This window comes from Bemisia tabaci, chromosome 4, assembly GCF_918797505.1.
Source record: "Bemisia tabaci chromosome 4, PGI_BMITA_v3".
Classification (NCBI taxonomy): Eukaryota; Metazoa; Arthropoda; class Insecta; order Hemiptera; family Aleyrodidae; genus Bemisia; species Bemisia tabaci.
In genome coordinates this window covers 29,764,231-29,780,228 of record NC_092796.1, presented here as the reverse complement: position 1 = coordinate 29,780,228, position 15,998 = coordinate 29,764,231, and the positions used below count along the sequence as shown (strand labels likewise).

Here is a 15,998-nt window from a genome sequence, read left to right as displayed (position 1 = left end):
AGACGTTTTTCCCCTCCAATCGATCGATACATCGAAAGCAGCGGAGCCACGCAAAAGATCAACGTGAAAGAATCGATCTACCGATCCTATCGATCTCTCGGAGAATCGATTTTTTGGAAGATCGATCCAAGAATCGCCATCTTCCCTCCCTTCCCTTCTTCCTTTCCTTTCCACATCTGACAGCGACTTAGAAGGTACGTTGATATTTCAGTTCTTTGAATTCACGTTGAATTCAGCAAGTTCAGTGAATTTTTATCAAATAATACGACGCCCTTTTCGTAGTGCTTTAATTTATCACTTTCAGTTAATTTACTTTTCATTTACTTTCCTTTTTTTGGTGTTTTGCAGATCGTTGTCTAGAATTCTGAAGCCCAACTGCAGGCTTCCATCTTCTCGCACTTAGACCACGAATTCTTGCAAACATGTAAGTGTTTTACTCGATTTACTCCATATGTTACTTCCGTCGAACGTTTTTCGTTATTTCGCGATCAAATTCACGCGGGTTATCGCTGCTCTCAATCAAAATAAAGACGAATCGAACGCACGTGGCATACGAAGGCGGCATGGGACATTCGTGCCTATTTCGTCCATTTTGTTTTTGCACTGCACCATGCGTGCGACTCCGAAAGAAATCGCAAATTACGATTTTTTTCACGTAGAATACCAACTCTATTTTATTATATTTCGTTCCTAACTGGGCTCCTTTACACCTCACTCTCCCAGGTTTTATTTCAAGCCCTGACGGATGACTTCTCCTTGAAGTCTTAGAATGATGTCAATGAGTCCGATCCCCCATATTCCACCACCTTACCGTGCATTGCCCTCATGTGAATTTCCTGTTAAATGTGTGAATGACCATACTTATCTACCTACATCCCTACATCAATTGGTTACTCTCTGGGGAGGAATTGCAATACTTGATAGTGCCAGCACTACTCAGTGTGGAAATTGAATAAAACGGGAGTGGAGTCCACGCTAAAGAAGTCTACGCATTTCTAGACTGCGCCAGAAGACCTGATGTCTCTTTCATTCCATCGTTAATGCAAGGAGCAAGATCAGGGACCTTGTGTCGCAGTTTATAATTGCGTGAACTTACTTGGCATGTCACAATCAAGGGATAGGCGCTTGGGCGAAACTAGTGCTGACCAATCAAACCTCGAAACGTATACAAACATCCTTTTGAGTAATTATATCTTTTTCTATGAATCATGATTTATAATGCCTCTAATTGTCTCTGTAACTCCATGTCCATTGAGATCTTACTACCCTTGTTGTAATCTATGTAACGCCACCTCATCTTATCGATTAAGTGTGCCCTTGTGAAGAACAAAGTACCTGCCCAACTGAGAACATTCCCAACTTAAGCCTTTAGTAAGCAACGAAAACTTATTGTGAATAATGGCTACTAACTGTCTCCTACTTAAAGTGACAAATTTAAAAGAATTGTCAAACTGTAAAACTTAATTTGAGGTTATGTAATCAGATGTGGAACTATCCCAGGGATCAATTAAATTTTTGAAAGAAACCAATAGACCTTACTGAGCATCAATTAAAGTGATGATTCAATTGATTGCTTTAAGGCCTAGATACACATGACGATTAATCGCTGCGAGTGAAAGACAAAAGCCAATGGAGAGCCTTGATTTCGATTAATCGACATCAATGGATCGAAATAAAGGCTCTCCATTTCGTCTTTCACTCGCGGTGGTTAATCGCCATGTGTATCTAGGCCTTTAAAGTGAATGCACAGATGGATGAAAATATGCAACAGTAGCTTGTTTTGGTTTCCAAGTCTCAGTTAATTCAGCAGAAAACACTATAGAACATGACATAAGAATGCAGGATGTTCTTAGCCTCCTCATTTTTAAGTAAGGCTTTCCCATCTTACAAACTTCACTCCTTTGAAGTTTCATAGTGATGACCTTTTGCCTTTGCTGTTTGCGGAATAATTTTCATGTTTTTTTAATTACAAATGTACTGGATATTTACGGTTGTGTTGCTAGATTTTTTCGCAATAATTTTCTGTTGATGAATCCTGACAGACTTAATGGGAAATACTGTAGAAATACTCGTCTCTTACCCAATAATTTTAGTAGACAACCTGCATGCAATGCACTCAACTTGTATTCTCAACCCATTCGCCTCATATGACGAGTATACTCATCAGTCGCTGAGGACATATCTTAGCTGATGAGTTAACTCACGCCATCTATCAGCGTTACCATGCTTGAGACGCCTTCTATTGGAAAAACGAATAAAACACAACTTAAACAATCGCGTAGAAATGCTGACAAATGGCGCGAACTAACTCGTCAGCTGAGCTATGTCCCAGACACGGGCCGACAAGTATAATCATCAAATGAGGCGAATGGGTTAAGGGTCTTCTCCACGCCTTAAAAGCTTTCCTCTGTAAGAAATGTTTTGTGATATCATCGCTAGTAGGAAATGAAGAAACCATTGAATCTTAAGTTTCCTGAATGTTCTACCAAAGTTGTTTGACTTTTCCCTTATTATTCTCATCAGTGTATCTCCTACTTATCCGTTTGAAATTTTGCAGGACCGTTGACAGTGGAAGCCGAGACAAGGGCCGTTTTAGTAGAGGCCCTGGTGGTAGAGGTGGTAGCTTTGGTGGCCGTAGCAAATTTGGCGGCGGTGGAGGAGGCGGAGGAAGACGAGGAGGTGGCGGAGGCCGATTTGGTGGTGGTGGCGGCGGCGGCGGCCGTGGCAAGTACGACAGTAATGACATGTGCCGTGAGTTACGAGCCCCCAAGTGGGATGAAACAACTATGACTCCATTCCGGAAAGATTTTTACGAGCCTTCAAAACACAACAAGAAAAGATCTCAAGAAAAAATTGACGCGTATTTGAAAGACAATGACATTACTGTAAGTCGAGGTGATGCACCAGGACCAATCTTGAAATTCAAGGAAGCCAACTTCCCAGATCACATCATGGAACGTATTACGTAAGTTTGTTTTTTTATTACATGCATTATTTGTCCTATTTCCCTTTGGTTCATGACAGATTTTCGGCAACCTCCCTCCCAGGTCAGAGGCATTTGATGCATTTCAACTTGTTGATTACTTATTTGGCAAATGAAGACTAAGTGCTCAGCCCCTCCATTGAATTAAGTACGTTTTGTAAATATCATTCCTCCCAAATGAAAATGTACAAGTTCACGCGTGCTCAATGTTGATAGGCTGGAGTATTAGCGAGACAAAACTATTCTTCGAGTACGTTCAATCACTAAAATGTTCCTTGGGCTCTAGGTAGAAGTACTTCTCCTGTGCTGGTATGATCAAACAACCTGAACAACCTGAATTTTATGGATCCTGTTCATTGTTATCGAAATCTTCAGTATTTCACTGGGGATGAATTCTATTTAACTCTCTTTTCAACATGAACATAGATTTTATCAGTCATTAAAAGCCTCATTTCTAAGAATGACTAGATTTTTATCCCTTGTCATACGCTCTGATTTGTTGATACTTTATTCTGCCCCACCTGTATGTAAGACATAACAACTAAATTACTATTAATTTTTTTTCCCCCAGGAAAAATGGATTTGAGAACCCCACTCCAATTCAGGCTCAAGGATGGCCCATTGCCATGAAGGGGCACAATTTAGTCGGGATTGCTCAGACTGGTTCTGGAAAAACATTGGCTGTGAGTATCTATCTTCTCTATCGGAGAAGAAATTTTCTTCATTAAGTTTATGTGAATGGAAGTTTTGTCCGACCTAGAAAATTTGGAATTCCTTCCGAAGAGGGATACATCAGGGAATTTTATGAAAAAGATTTGAAATATCTCCAAACTTGAAATCCAGGAAAAACATCAGTGTCCTACACCCAATCGAACTGTTGGCCACAGTTTGGTTCAGGGTGAAGTGCTCTAAGTTGCACTCAGAAAAGCGGACAGAGGACCAAGTTTCAATGAAGAATTGCTATTCTGGGTGATTGAATGATTGATACTTGACGAAAAAAGGTTCATATGTCTCACAGCCCGTGAGAAATGCACGGAGGGAGTAATGCTCCTCCACAGCATGGACTAATCTCTTTTCTGCCTTACTGGCTCATTAAAAAGAAAGGTCAAAACTACATAAATGCAGTCAAAGGAAGTAATCCCTGACCAGGAATTCATTCCTAAAGTGATTTAAGTGAATTTTGTGTATTTTACATAGGAAGAAAATTTTTTGATTTGCATTAATTTTTTAACATTCTTTGATTGGCTTTCTCTGATTTGCTCTCTTTGTGATTTTAGTATTTGCTCCCTGCTGCTGTACACATTTCACACCAATCACCACTCAAGTATGGAGATGGTCCTATTGCATTAGTCATGGCACCAACAAGAGAGCTTGCCCAACAAATTCAGGAAGTTGCCAAAGAGTTTGGACATTCCCAGAGACTGCGGTCAACCTGTCTCTACGGAGGAGCAAGCAAACAACCACAGGTCAGTTCTCTACTCTGTTTCAGTCTTAAACAAAGGATTTTTTTAGTCTTTGTAGCCTCATTACGGAAGAAGACTTCTAATGTTTTATAAGAGATTTTTGTTTTCTTTGAGAACACTCATGTTTAAACAGCTTGCGCTTTTACCATGCTGTTGATTACGGATGAGTTATAGAAAATTTGTTTGTGGAACTGTTTTCGGTGTCTTCTTAGGATGGTCGGAAGATTCAACCTCTGGGTTCCACACACTAAAATGTTAGTCTTTTTGCTTGTTTTCTTTTCTCAAAATTTAATGTGACATAGTCACATATGCAAATAGTGTTCACATCTTTAAAGCCGATTCCATAAAAGAAAAACCAAGCAAGGATTTAATTGTCCGAGTAACTTTCTTGCTCTTTCTTAACTGTGAAAGTAAGAATATTATTTTGGATGGTAAAGCCCCCGAACAAGCTTTTAAATGGTTTAATCCTACTATGGGTGTTGAAAAGGCTTGATCATGGGATTTTGATCCTGTGATTTCTTGTGAAAGCAATCAAACATATGAAATAACAGTGAAAGCATTTACGTTTTTTTTTTTGGGGGGGGGGGGGGGGAGGGAGTTAAATAAAGATTCTTGAAGATTTGTTCTTTCTTCATTTCCACACTGGAGGATAATTCCGTGTTGATCCTATACATGGGAACTGAGTCCTTCTTTGCCCTGCCTTTTTTCTTGTGGATAAAATTGCTAAATATTGTATTGGACTTGCACTGAGCTCTACCCCTAGAAGGGCACTATATGTAGATATATCAGAACAATGAGAAAGCAAAAAACTTTCCGCATCTGAGATTCCTCAGTAAAAATCTTCTGAAGGTTCAAAGATTAATGCAAACTTATTTTTCTTTATGCAAATTGTATCTTTTTTGAAAATATCAGCCTATTGAGCTTATCAAAATCTTCCCTTTCGCTTTAAACTGGAATTCTGCCTAAGTCAATCCCGTTTAGCTGGTTACTAAGCACCACTAATATTCATTAATGCAGCAGTATTTTTGGAATGGTCTCTGGAATAAAGGATGTACTTAAGCAGAACACTAACAAGATAGGTGTAAAAAGAGCGTTCTATCAAGCTAAGTTTTCTTGAAGCCGTGAAGAAATTTTTTTGGCTTATCTAAAAACACTCATCATCAAGCAGCTTGCGATTTTACCATGCTGTTGATTACGGATGAGTAATATAAATTTGACTGTGGAACTGTTTTCGGTGTCTTCTTAGACGGTCGGAAGATTCAACCTCTGGGTTCCACACAGCTACGATATCTTCTTTACTCTCTTGTGTTAGTTCATTACACTAACCGTTGTGTTTTTCAGGAAGTTTTCATATCTATGACTTAAATTTCCATTGGGTTCCTTCATATTCTCAGTAACTAATCAGAATTTTGTACAAAAGATGCGAGAAATGTACTCCATCCCGTTTTCTCTTAAGTCGTACACTCATTTTAAAACAGCTTGCGCTTTTACCATGCTGTTGATTACGGATGAGTGATATAAATTTTTGAGTGGAACTGTTTTCGGTGTCTTCTGAATTGATTAGAAGATTCAACCTCTGGGTTCCGCACAGTCATTGTATCTTCGACTTTTCTTACCTTAACCAAATCTGCCACCTACAAAGTTGTGATTTTCACATTATGCTCTTACCCACAGATCTTAAACTTGCATTTTTACTGGTTTCAGATTCGTGCTTTAAAACAAGGAGTGGAAATAGCCATTGCAACACCAGGTCGATTACTAGATCTGTTAACGATGGGAGTTACGAATCTCAAGCGAACAACTTTTGTCGTCCTTGATGAAGCTGACAGAATGTTGGACATGGGTTTTGAACCTCAAATCAGAAAAGTCATGGAACAAATTAGAGTAAGTTTTTCCATCCCCCAGTTCTTGCTTGTTAGATAGATGTTGTATAACTGAGGCCATCCAAACAAGTTTTAAGCAACGATACCATACTACTTCGGATTAACGGTAAATGAGTGTACAGAAATCTCTTTCAATTCCTAATAGCGCCTGTAACTGTTATCATTCAGCCTCTCCAGAACGCTATAGAATAAATAGACTACGTCAACAGAAGCGAAAGCTACCTTCCTTTTTATGTCAAGTGAAACTGAGTCAATAAGTTCTGTTTATGTCTGCGGCATGTTGACGTTCCGGAGAGGCCGAATGATAACGGATACAGGCACTTTTAGAAATTAAACGAGATTTTTGTACACTTATTTACTGTTAATCCAGAGGAGGACGGTATCGTTGCTTAAAATTTTATGTTTCTTTCCAATTTCATATTCGTAGGTTAACCTCAAATCAGGTTTCAATAAGTACGAAGATTAAGCGACCCTGAGAAGAAAAATGTTAACATTGGTTCTTATGGAGCTTTCGCTTCTGTTGACATAGTCCATTTTTTCTATGTCCAAACAGAAACTGAGCTTGAGTGATTCCTAATGGACAAGTATATTTTGATTGCATCATTACTGGAGGTAATACTTCAGTGGTGAAGAATGAACAGATTTCTACAGTATTGATAATATTGTTACTTTATCAGCTGGCATATTTAAGGTAGAACTGAATCATAAGATTTTATTCTTTGCATTCACTGTCATGCTGGTCGTCATTGTGGCCGTTTTTTTTTTTTTTTTTTGTTGATCGTGCAAGGCCAAAATTGTTCATAAACTTGTTTTCTGAATGATGCTTATCATCGCCCTGCTGCGGGATAGCGGCATGTTTGCCTGTGCTCAACAGAACTAATTTTACAGCAAGAAACGCATGTAACTAATTAATAGTGTTGTAACCATGGTCTGAAACTACGGTTTGAAGTGTTTGAACTTCGTCTTTTTCTTTCTCCTTTTCCTGAGCTGGCTTGAACAATTTTATTGCAACATATTGACAGGGAATTATTTATTTATAGAATTAGCTTTCCAACCGGATTTTGTACTGAATTTCTACTATCAACTTTTCACAGCCGGACAGACAAGTGTTGATGTGGTCCGCAACTTGGCCCAGAGAAGTTCAAAGGCTTGCAGAAGATTTCTTGGAAGATTATGTGCAGATCAATATTGGATCAGCTGATCTAACAGCCAATCACAACATCAAACAAATTGTGGAAGTGTGCGATGATCATGAAAAAGAAGACAAGTTAATGGACCTCCTAAAAGAAATTAGTCAAGAGCGAGAAAGGAAAACCATAGTATTTGCAGAAACCAAACGAAGAGTTGATGAAATAGCAAGAACCATCAAGTTTAACGGGTAAGCATTGTCAATTTGTGATCCAATGCATATCGCTGTTCTCTTATCCAGCTGGTAGAAGAATCCTTTCAAGTTCTGACAGGCAGCAAATTATCTATCATCTAGTTTGTTGATATTACTACAGTGCAGCCCCTAATTGTTTTCCATGACAGAGGATTTGTGGCAATCTAAATTTTGATAGTTCAATCACTCACATAAGTTCTGTTTTTAAGATATTACAAGTCATTTGCTCTGAATCCTTGGCACCTGCGTAATCAATTCATATCCATAGACATACTTGTATTAATCATAGCCTCAGAGCATTTCGTAATTTGGGTCATGGGGTTTTTCTTTTTAATTCTAAACTAATTTTTCTCTAATTTACACTGTTCTGTCCAATTGCTCCAAATTACTTTTGTAATTTGACAGTCACAGGGAAAAAGTAAAAAAGGAACCTACGATGAGTTGATACTCCGTTCACTTTCGTTAAGATTTTCACTATCCTAATATTCATCTATTATCTTCTTGGCAGGTCAATATTCACAATGATTCTGTCCTGAACATAAGTTTTTTTGCTTTTACACATTCCTGTATGTTCCTCTTTTCTCTATTTTTAGATTCAAAGTCTCTGGAATTCACGGTGACAAAAGTCAAAATGAAAGAGAGTATGCCTTGAAAGGTGAGTGTTTTTTTTATATATCTCCTAATGTGGGGCCAGAAAAACAGAGAACACCTAGTAATTTGTTCCATGAATGTAGGCAAATCATAGAAAAATGTCTGAGTTTGATGAAAACGAAATGTTTTAAGAGAGGAAGTCGAACAAGCTATCTCATCATAGAGAATTTGAATGGTCAGTTTCTACCCACTTGAAGTCATCAAAACTAATTTATTAGCAAAATTTAATTGGACAGAGTTAAGCAAAACTGATCAGTCCTATCAAGTTCGAACATAGAGTGAAGATTTTAAAGTCTTATTTCACTACGAGACTCGATTTTAATGCTTCTTTCACATTCAAATTATTTGCCTTTGACTCAAGATTTTTTGACAGAAGAAAATTTACAAATAGTTGAATTCAAAACTACTCAAGCCCATTTTTTTTTGAGTAATGCGACTTTGTCTCTGTTAAACTTGGTCTAAGTGGAAAACCTGTCTAGAAATTCTGCTGGTAAAAACTCAAATGAGGTAGCTTAATATTTTTTATGTATGTAACAATTGCACCGAGTATTTCGCAGATTATTTTTTGGGTTGGTAACAGAGAGGTGTGAAGATACTTGAGGATTTTTTCTTTTATCGACACTTTCATTTACTCACCGTTCTAATTTTTCTCTTTTCTCTCTTCCAGATTTCAGGAACGGAAGGATAGATGTACTAGTTGCAACAGATGTCGCTGCTCGTGGTTTAGGTAAGAGGACTTTAATATTTTATTCTTTCTCACCTGAGAAGGACTTGCTTCTGCTTAGGTAGCCATTTTATATACATCAGTCGAAAATATGTCCGTATTGTTCAATTTTTTCCGAAAATTTATTTTAAACGAAAACATTTGTAATTCATTCTGCTGAACTAAGCCGGGAGTCAAGGACAGTGTTGCCTTTTTTCCAGGCGTAAGTTGTAATAATTTTGAATAATTTAACACTGTACTGTTAATGGTGTAAGTCTGAACAATGGAAGTATTGCCCAGTACTTGAAAGTCAGGAAAAAAAAAATATCATTTTCCTCCCTAGCCGCTCTCCTGAAGCAGAAATGATGCTCAAAGAGGATCCGAGGGCTGCCTCATGCACAAGTTTTCTCTTAAGTGGTTTCGAGTCAATAATCAGCTGCATGCTGTTTCATAGTATTTCCATTGAGCTGTGTATTATTCTCTTATCAATTTACCTCTTTTAACATCTAAAATGCATATCAGTCCTGATTTTCCCCCTGAAAACTTCACCAACTCAATGATGATCTTGTAAGGTTTTGCAGGAGAGTTTAAAAATATATCTGTTCATTTTTTTACAAGTCTAATCAAGAACCTCCCAGTAAACGATACATTTAGCTGTCATTTAGTCGTGCGAGTCCTTTGAAGAAAGCAATATTTCGCTATTCTAACCAATTCATAGCTCAGCAGAGCCCTGCGGTGTCCCTTTACTTATTTCCTCCATCATCTCTGCTTCTGAAGAATCTATTCCACAATCTCTACCGTAGATGCATTGTTTAATTCAAGGAAACCAATTTTATCCACCAGATGAAAATCAGCCAATTGACTCTTCATATGTGCCTACCTCAGTTTTCATAGATTGCTTGCTTATTTTCCATGGTTGCCTCAGTCAGTGAATACCGAGAAGCCAAGGAAAACCTGAAAATGTCATGGAAAATGACGGAAGTGCCAGGGATAAATTGTTGAGTCATCTGTGTTTGCTTTCTATAATGAGTTTGACATTTTGAAAATAAAATTTTGTGTGAAAAAGAATTCAAATCATGTCTCTTTAAGCATCTGACATATCTTCAATTGTTAAAAAACTGTCAAGGGAATGTCAAGAGAATTCATCTTCAAAATTCTGTGGCAACCCTGATTTTCATGCCAGCAATTCAGTTATGAAGAAACAGTGAGATGTTTCTTAGCAGAATACTGCACAAAGTCTTTGAATTGAGCAATGCATCCCCCATAAAATGTGTGACACTTCTAATTTTTTGCATTATTTACGTCAGCCTGAGGATAAGATGAATTGAATTATCTGAAATGGAGTGCCTCTGTCTGCTCCCTTGTTTGTGCGGTCTTGCAAATTCTCAACAATGGAGCGGAGCGGAGGCCGGATTTTTCGGAGCTTTCTGTGGCCTGTCTCATCATCATCATTTCGCTACTCTCTCCGGATGTGATTCGTGGAATCGCGGCTGCTGTTGAAGTCTCGGATCATGCAACCAACGCAAGAGCAAAGAGCGCTCATCCTCGTGCAACCAACGCCAGGGCAAAGAGCGCTCACCCTTGGCTCTTGCGTTCTCGCTGGAAAGCATGTGAGAGAGGCTGTTTATAGTAAATGGTCCTGTTGGGTGCGCTTGAACGCATCCATTTGAACGGGACCACTGAAGAGGGATCGCTACCATGAGATGGGGCGCTACCAGGAAATGATTTTTGAACCAGTGAGTCTCTTTCTTAATTTTCAAAGATGCATCTTGGTTACAGTTGTTTGCACATCAATCCAAGTATAGATTTTCTATAAGAGGATTTAGCGTACATAAGTTTTAAAATCAAACTAACGGAAAAAACAGCATTTACGGTAAAATTTAGTCGGGGCAATTTTCACCTGTGAACCAATACTAAGCTCATTTGGTAGGGTACGTTCTAAATAACTATCCCATTTATGCCTCAGCAACTTTAAACCACACTCAGTTCTTTTCTTATTTTTATGAGCGGAATATTTTTTACATGTTCATGGAAACAAGAATTTCATTAAATTCAGTAGAAATTTTAGAGAGTATCTTTCTTTCTATTTGCAACAGAGATTTTTGTCAAAAATTTAACCTCTCTAGTAGAAACAGTTTTTAAGCACCCCCTTTATTTTTTTTAATTTTTTCAATTTTCTCAATACATGCATCTGCACATTTCTCCAATGAAAAGTGAAGTATTTAAGATAAGAAGGAAAATTAGAGAGTGCTTGTCTCCTAGAAGTTCAACCATTATCCTGGCAGAAGCGCATTCAGCTCTTTCATGTTCAGCATTCTGAACTGGTAGCGAATTAAAACAGCCTCACGTACGTTCGGCTCTTCAACAGCATTCTGGAAGATGGAGCTATGGATTTTGAGAGATATTTGTGAATGGTGAGCAGGTCTTGCACTGATCATAATGTGCAAAATGCTTGTGAATTGGTCTAGTCCCATCCAGGTTTGATCAGTATCATCTCATATTTTAGTCTGAAATGTCAGAACATTTTTTATCATGCCCTCATTGGCAGTCATTTTTTTTTAAAGTATCATAGATAGATAAGGCTCACATTAAAATCATATCAAATATATATTCTAAAACATTTCTAAGCCAGGAGACATTTGTTGACTGCTGAGAGTGCATCCTTAGTCACCTTTTCCTTTTCCTCTGATTCTAACTCCAATTATTGAGAGTACTTTTAATATCTTCTTTACACAATTTTCTTAATTTTTGTCCCTCTTTTCCTCTGTAAATATTTTTGGTGAAGAAATGTCAGTGAATCTTCACCTTATTCATTTTTATCAACGATTATCCCATAATGAAGAGAGTGAAGGTTGAAATGTTTTTTTTTTCCAATCGCATGGAAAGAAGTTTTTAGATACGGTTACGATTTCGGTTGCTTTTATATCAGTTTTTTCAGTTGTCCCAGAACCACTCATTTTCAAAGAAAATCGACCACTCCAGCTGAATTTTTTTATCCTGCTCTAATTTGTATTACCTTGTTCGACTAATGGTTTTTTTTTAACTTTGGGAACAGATGTAGATGATGTTAAATTTGTGATCAACTTGGACTTCCCCGGTGCTACGGAAGATTACGTCCATCGAATAGGCCGAACTGGTAGATCAAATCAAACTGGAACAGCCTACACCTTCTTTACCAGGAAGAACGCAAAACAAGCCAGTGAATTAGTCTCCATTTTGAATGAAGCAAATCAAGAAGTCGACCCTAAATTACAAACCCTGGCCTCAAGATCAGGTTTGTATTTTTTTCTCAGCAATCCTTATAAATATTATCCGAACTTGGTTGAAAAAAGTCATGATCGAATGAAATAAAACTCTTGTCCAGATTACTGCTGCACTGCAGGAAATCATGGTTTGTAAATCAAGTATTACAGTCTCCCTTGATGCAAAACTTGCATTTATAATGAAACGCGTACATTTATCCTGTTTTTTGTCTTATTTCTCTGAAGAATTTATCACAAAATCATCAGTAGAATAGGTCCCCTGATTTCCCTCTTAAAGGGCTTTCCAAGTTTGAATACTATGCTTTTCTTCGCATTGCAACAGTAATCAAAAGATCTACTCAATAACAATCAAAATTAATACAAATATTATATGTTTCATCGTCCTTGAGATTAATTGTATGTAAAAGTAACAGCACTTATCGAATGTCCTATTTCATGTGTGTGTCCAGAATGCGTTTAATTTATTCCATCCAAACCAATATAAAGCTACATCTTTTTTGTTCTACAGGTTCCTATGGTGGAAGAGATAGGCGATGGGGCTCATTCAAGAGTGGCGGAAGGTTCGGAGGCAGAGGAGGCGGTGGATTCCGCAGCGGTGGTGGAGGAGGACGAGGATCGTGGGGCGGCGGCGGCGGCCGAAGCAGTGGAGGAGGAAGTTGGGGTGGAGACCGACCCAACAAACGGAAAACGTAAGTATTTAGCCCGTCAAGCCAAATGTTAAAGCCAACTGCGCTATTCTTAATTGCATGCTTGGTTCACAAGTGCTCATGTGGGAATCCTCAAGTGCGCAAGGAATTTTTTCAATCAGATTAATTTTATTTTTTTTTAAAACCAAAAAGACAAACAACTCGAAAATCAAAGGGATCTCTGACATGTTTGGGTATATCTGGGCTACTGGCAGTCTGGGAAAGTGGGGAAATCAAGCAGTTCTTAGGGAAAACCAGGAAATTTCTGACATATTTATCAATCACTAACTTCCAACTGTTTACTCTCGGGTCATTTTTCAACCAGCTACTGAATACCTTTTTCTGTAATGTGATCTCTAAACAAGGAAATTTTGTCCAAAGGTTTTAAACCAGGGAAACCTTTTTCTGTAATCTCATCTCTAAACAAGGAAATTTTGTCCAAAGGTTTTAAACCAGGGAAAGTCAGGGTTCTATTTTTTTTTCAAATCGAAAAAGACGAAAATTACTGATGATGAAAATTATGTCAGGGAAGGTCAGGGAAATAAAAAGTTTTTGAGTCAGGATAAAGCAAAGAAGTCAGGGAATTTGAATGTGAAACAATAACAGCAATCATGGTATCTTTTTGCTCTGGCCTTTTTGTGAGGTAAAGACATTTTTCAAGATTTAACATTTTGAAGCTGGAATTTAAGTTCAACTTCAACAAGGCAAGGCAAAGAAGAAATGAAGTTATGTGAATGGTCGGCTTTGTGAATTGTCCTCTCAGTTATTGCCAAGTCAGAAGTTACCAACAAAAAGCCAAATTCCTATCTTCACTGATCACATCTGTTGCTGATACTTGGTCGTCTTATCCACGTGACAAAGGAATGATGAAAAGGATGATGAAGGTGACCAATCACATTGTTCCCTGGTCTTGGCTCTCCCAGTTGACAAATACAACATTTGGACGTATTTATGCTAAAAGAAACCATGTGCATAGGGTGTGCGTGGAACATAGTTCTTTTTAGCATCAATACATCCATTTTAACCAATCAGGCTGTGGATCAGGATACTATTAAGCATGAAGTCAGGAAGTTGAACAGTTACATTGGTTCCATAGCACTCATGAAAACAATTTGACAGTCCATTGATAATGTCTGAATTTTTAGACAATTGGTCAAAAAATCCTGTGAGTCGAGCATTGTAGCATATCAGGCACTCCTGCACAATATTGGATGTACGATAGAATCGTTCTTATAAAATACTGTACTTAAATCCATCTGAAATTTAATTTAGTCATAATTTCAACAATAATTCTCTTCATTTCTTACTTTCTGTCTCTCTAGTTCTGGAAGTACATCATAATTACCATCATTTTCCATTTGTCGTGTTCAAATAATTTAAAGGCTGTCCTTGACTCAATTTGTTTCTTTATTTTCAGATTCGATGACTAAATGGAAGTGAAACTTGTTTCATATCAGTGTTGTTTTCATTCCCCACCCTTCTTCCTGTGAATATGAAGTTAATCGCTTTGTTTTTATCTATCTTTTTTTACTGTGTAAATTATTATTGTAATTTTTTTTTGTATGTTGTAATTACAAAATACAATGTGATAAAGTATCTCATGATCCATGAATCCAATACAGTTCATCTATGAATGTGTCCATTTCATACTCAAAATTTTATTCTGCTTTATCCTAACTGTAACCTGTCTGAAGCATAATTAAATTTTCACTGAGTATTATGATATTAACTTTTGATTTATTTGCTTTTTACAAGAACTATTATCCTATGAACCCCTAGAACTCAATGAGCCACTGCTCAATATGAATTGAAGCACTAAGCAACTCAATTTTTCTTTTAAATTGTGCGAGAAAAATGCAGACACAATTTTAAGTCTGAAGATCAACTCTTATACAAGATTTTAGTGTCCTCAATGAACATCGGTTAAATGTTAAAAATGCAAATGGGGTCATTTTGTCTAAAACCTACCAGCCAGGGAACCGCCCGACTTAGATTTCTGCAAAAAATTCGGTCTCAAATCGAAAACTCACAGAGATTTGAATGTTTAAAGTTTTAAGTTTCAAGGAACCAGCGTTCTGCAATTCCAAGGAAGAGAGGGTCATTGTTCCACAAAAAATTCATCCATTTTTCGTCAAATTGAAGTAAAAATTTGACATGATGTCAATAGAAGTATGTAGATTTAAGAAAACAATGACAACAAAAATCACCTACATTCATTTACAGACTATAATCGAATATTTCTGAAAATTTTGCCTGAACTTAGAGGCAAAACCTTACTACCTTCAAATGCTTGTACACGTTGAGGTGCACAACATTTTTGGTCCCAATTTTTTTACAAATGATCCTTAGTGTGTAGAAAACTACATATACAAAAATTCAATGAGATCTCAGGTTTCAGTGCCTTTTATTTCAATTGATTTTGCCCAAAAAGGCCTGTGACACACTGAAAAACTCTTGGTGCTATTTTTGAATCATTCCTAAAGATGGAAAACACTAAACTTGTTCAATTAGTTATACAGGGTGTCCGGAAGTTAACGCGCTTAACTTTCAGGATAGTTTTTTCGGCTCAAAATATGACTTTTTTTCCCTAATACTCATATGCCCAAAAACGCCTCATAAGTGAGTTATGCACTTTGTTTGCAATGCGCTATGCTCTTTTACAGTCCTTGCAGTCAAAATTACCTATCCAACCAGGGCCGGATTAAGAGGGTGGCCACATGGGCCGCAGCCCATGGCGGCAAATTTAGGGGACAGCAAATTTTGCAATTTTTTTAAATGCGGTATGAAAAAAAATTACAAAAAATCCGACGACGAAGTCTCTCATTTCCTGAGAGTATAGGTAGTAATTTCTAATTTTGTCGTCTTTTGGGGATACAAGGGACATCACCGTGAATTAGTTGAGTTAAAAGAGAAAGCAAACACGCAATTTGGCCGAGAACGGCGAGGCGCGCAGGGAACAATGATGACGAAGACGAGCTGAAAAGG

The 15,998-nt window shown here is 37.6% G+C and overlaps 1 protein-coding gene across 2 annotated transcripts; it reads left to right on the top strand.

The window, feature by feature from the left end:
- Positions 1-117: 117 nt before the first annotated feature.
- On the top strand, positions 118-14,738 carry LOC109036571 (probable ATP-dependent RNA helicase DDX5). 2 transcript variants are annotated; one of them, XM_019050876.2, is made up of 12 exons: positions 118-194; positions 349-424; positions 2,558-2,965; positions 3,555-3,666; positions 4,261-4,449; positions 6,151-6,330; positions 7,424-7,707; positions 8,304-8,365; positions 9,029-9,088; positions 12,120-12,338; positions 12,836-13,016; positions 14,431-14,738. In XM_019050876.2, coding segments are annotated over exons 2-12 (1,710 nt in total). In that variant the 5' UTR covers positions 118-194; positions 349-422; the 3' UTR covers positions 14,444-14,738. The 2 variants fall into 2 exon arrangements, with proteins under 2 accessions (XP_018906421.1, XP_018906431.1); XM_019050886.2 differs by having other exon boundaries at positions 191-424.
- Positions 14,739-15,998: the final 1,260 nt, after the last annotated feature.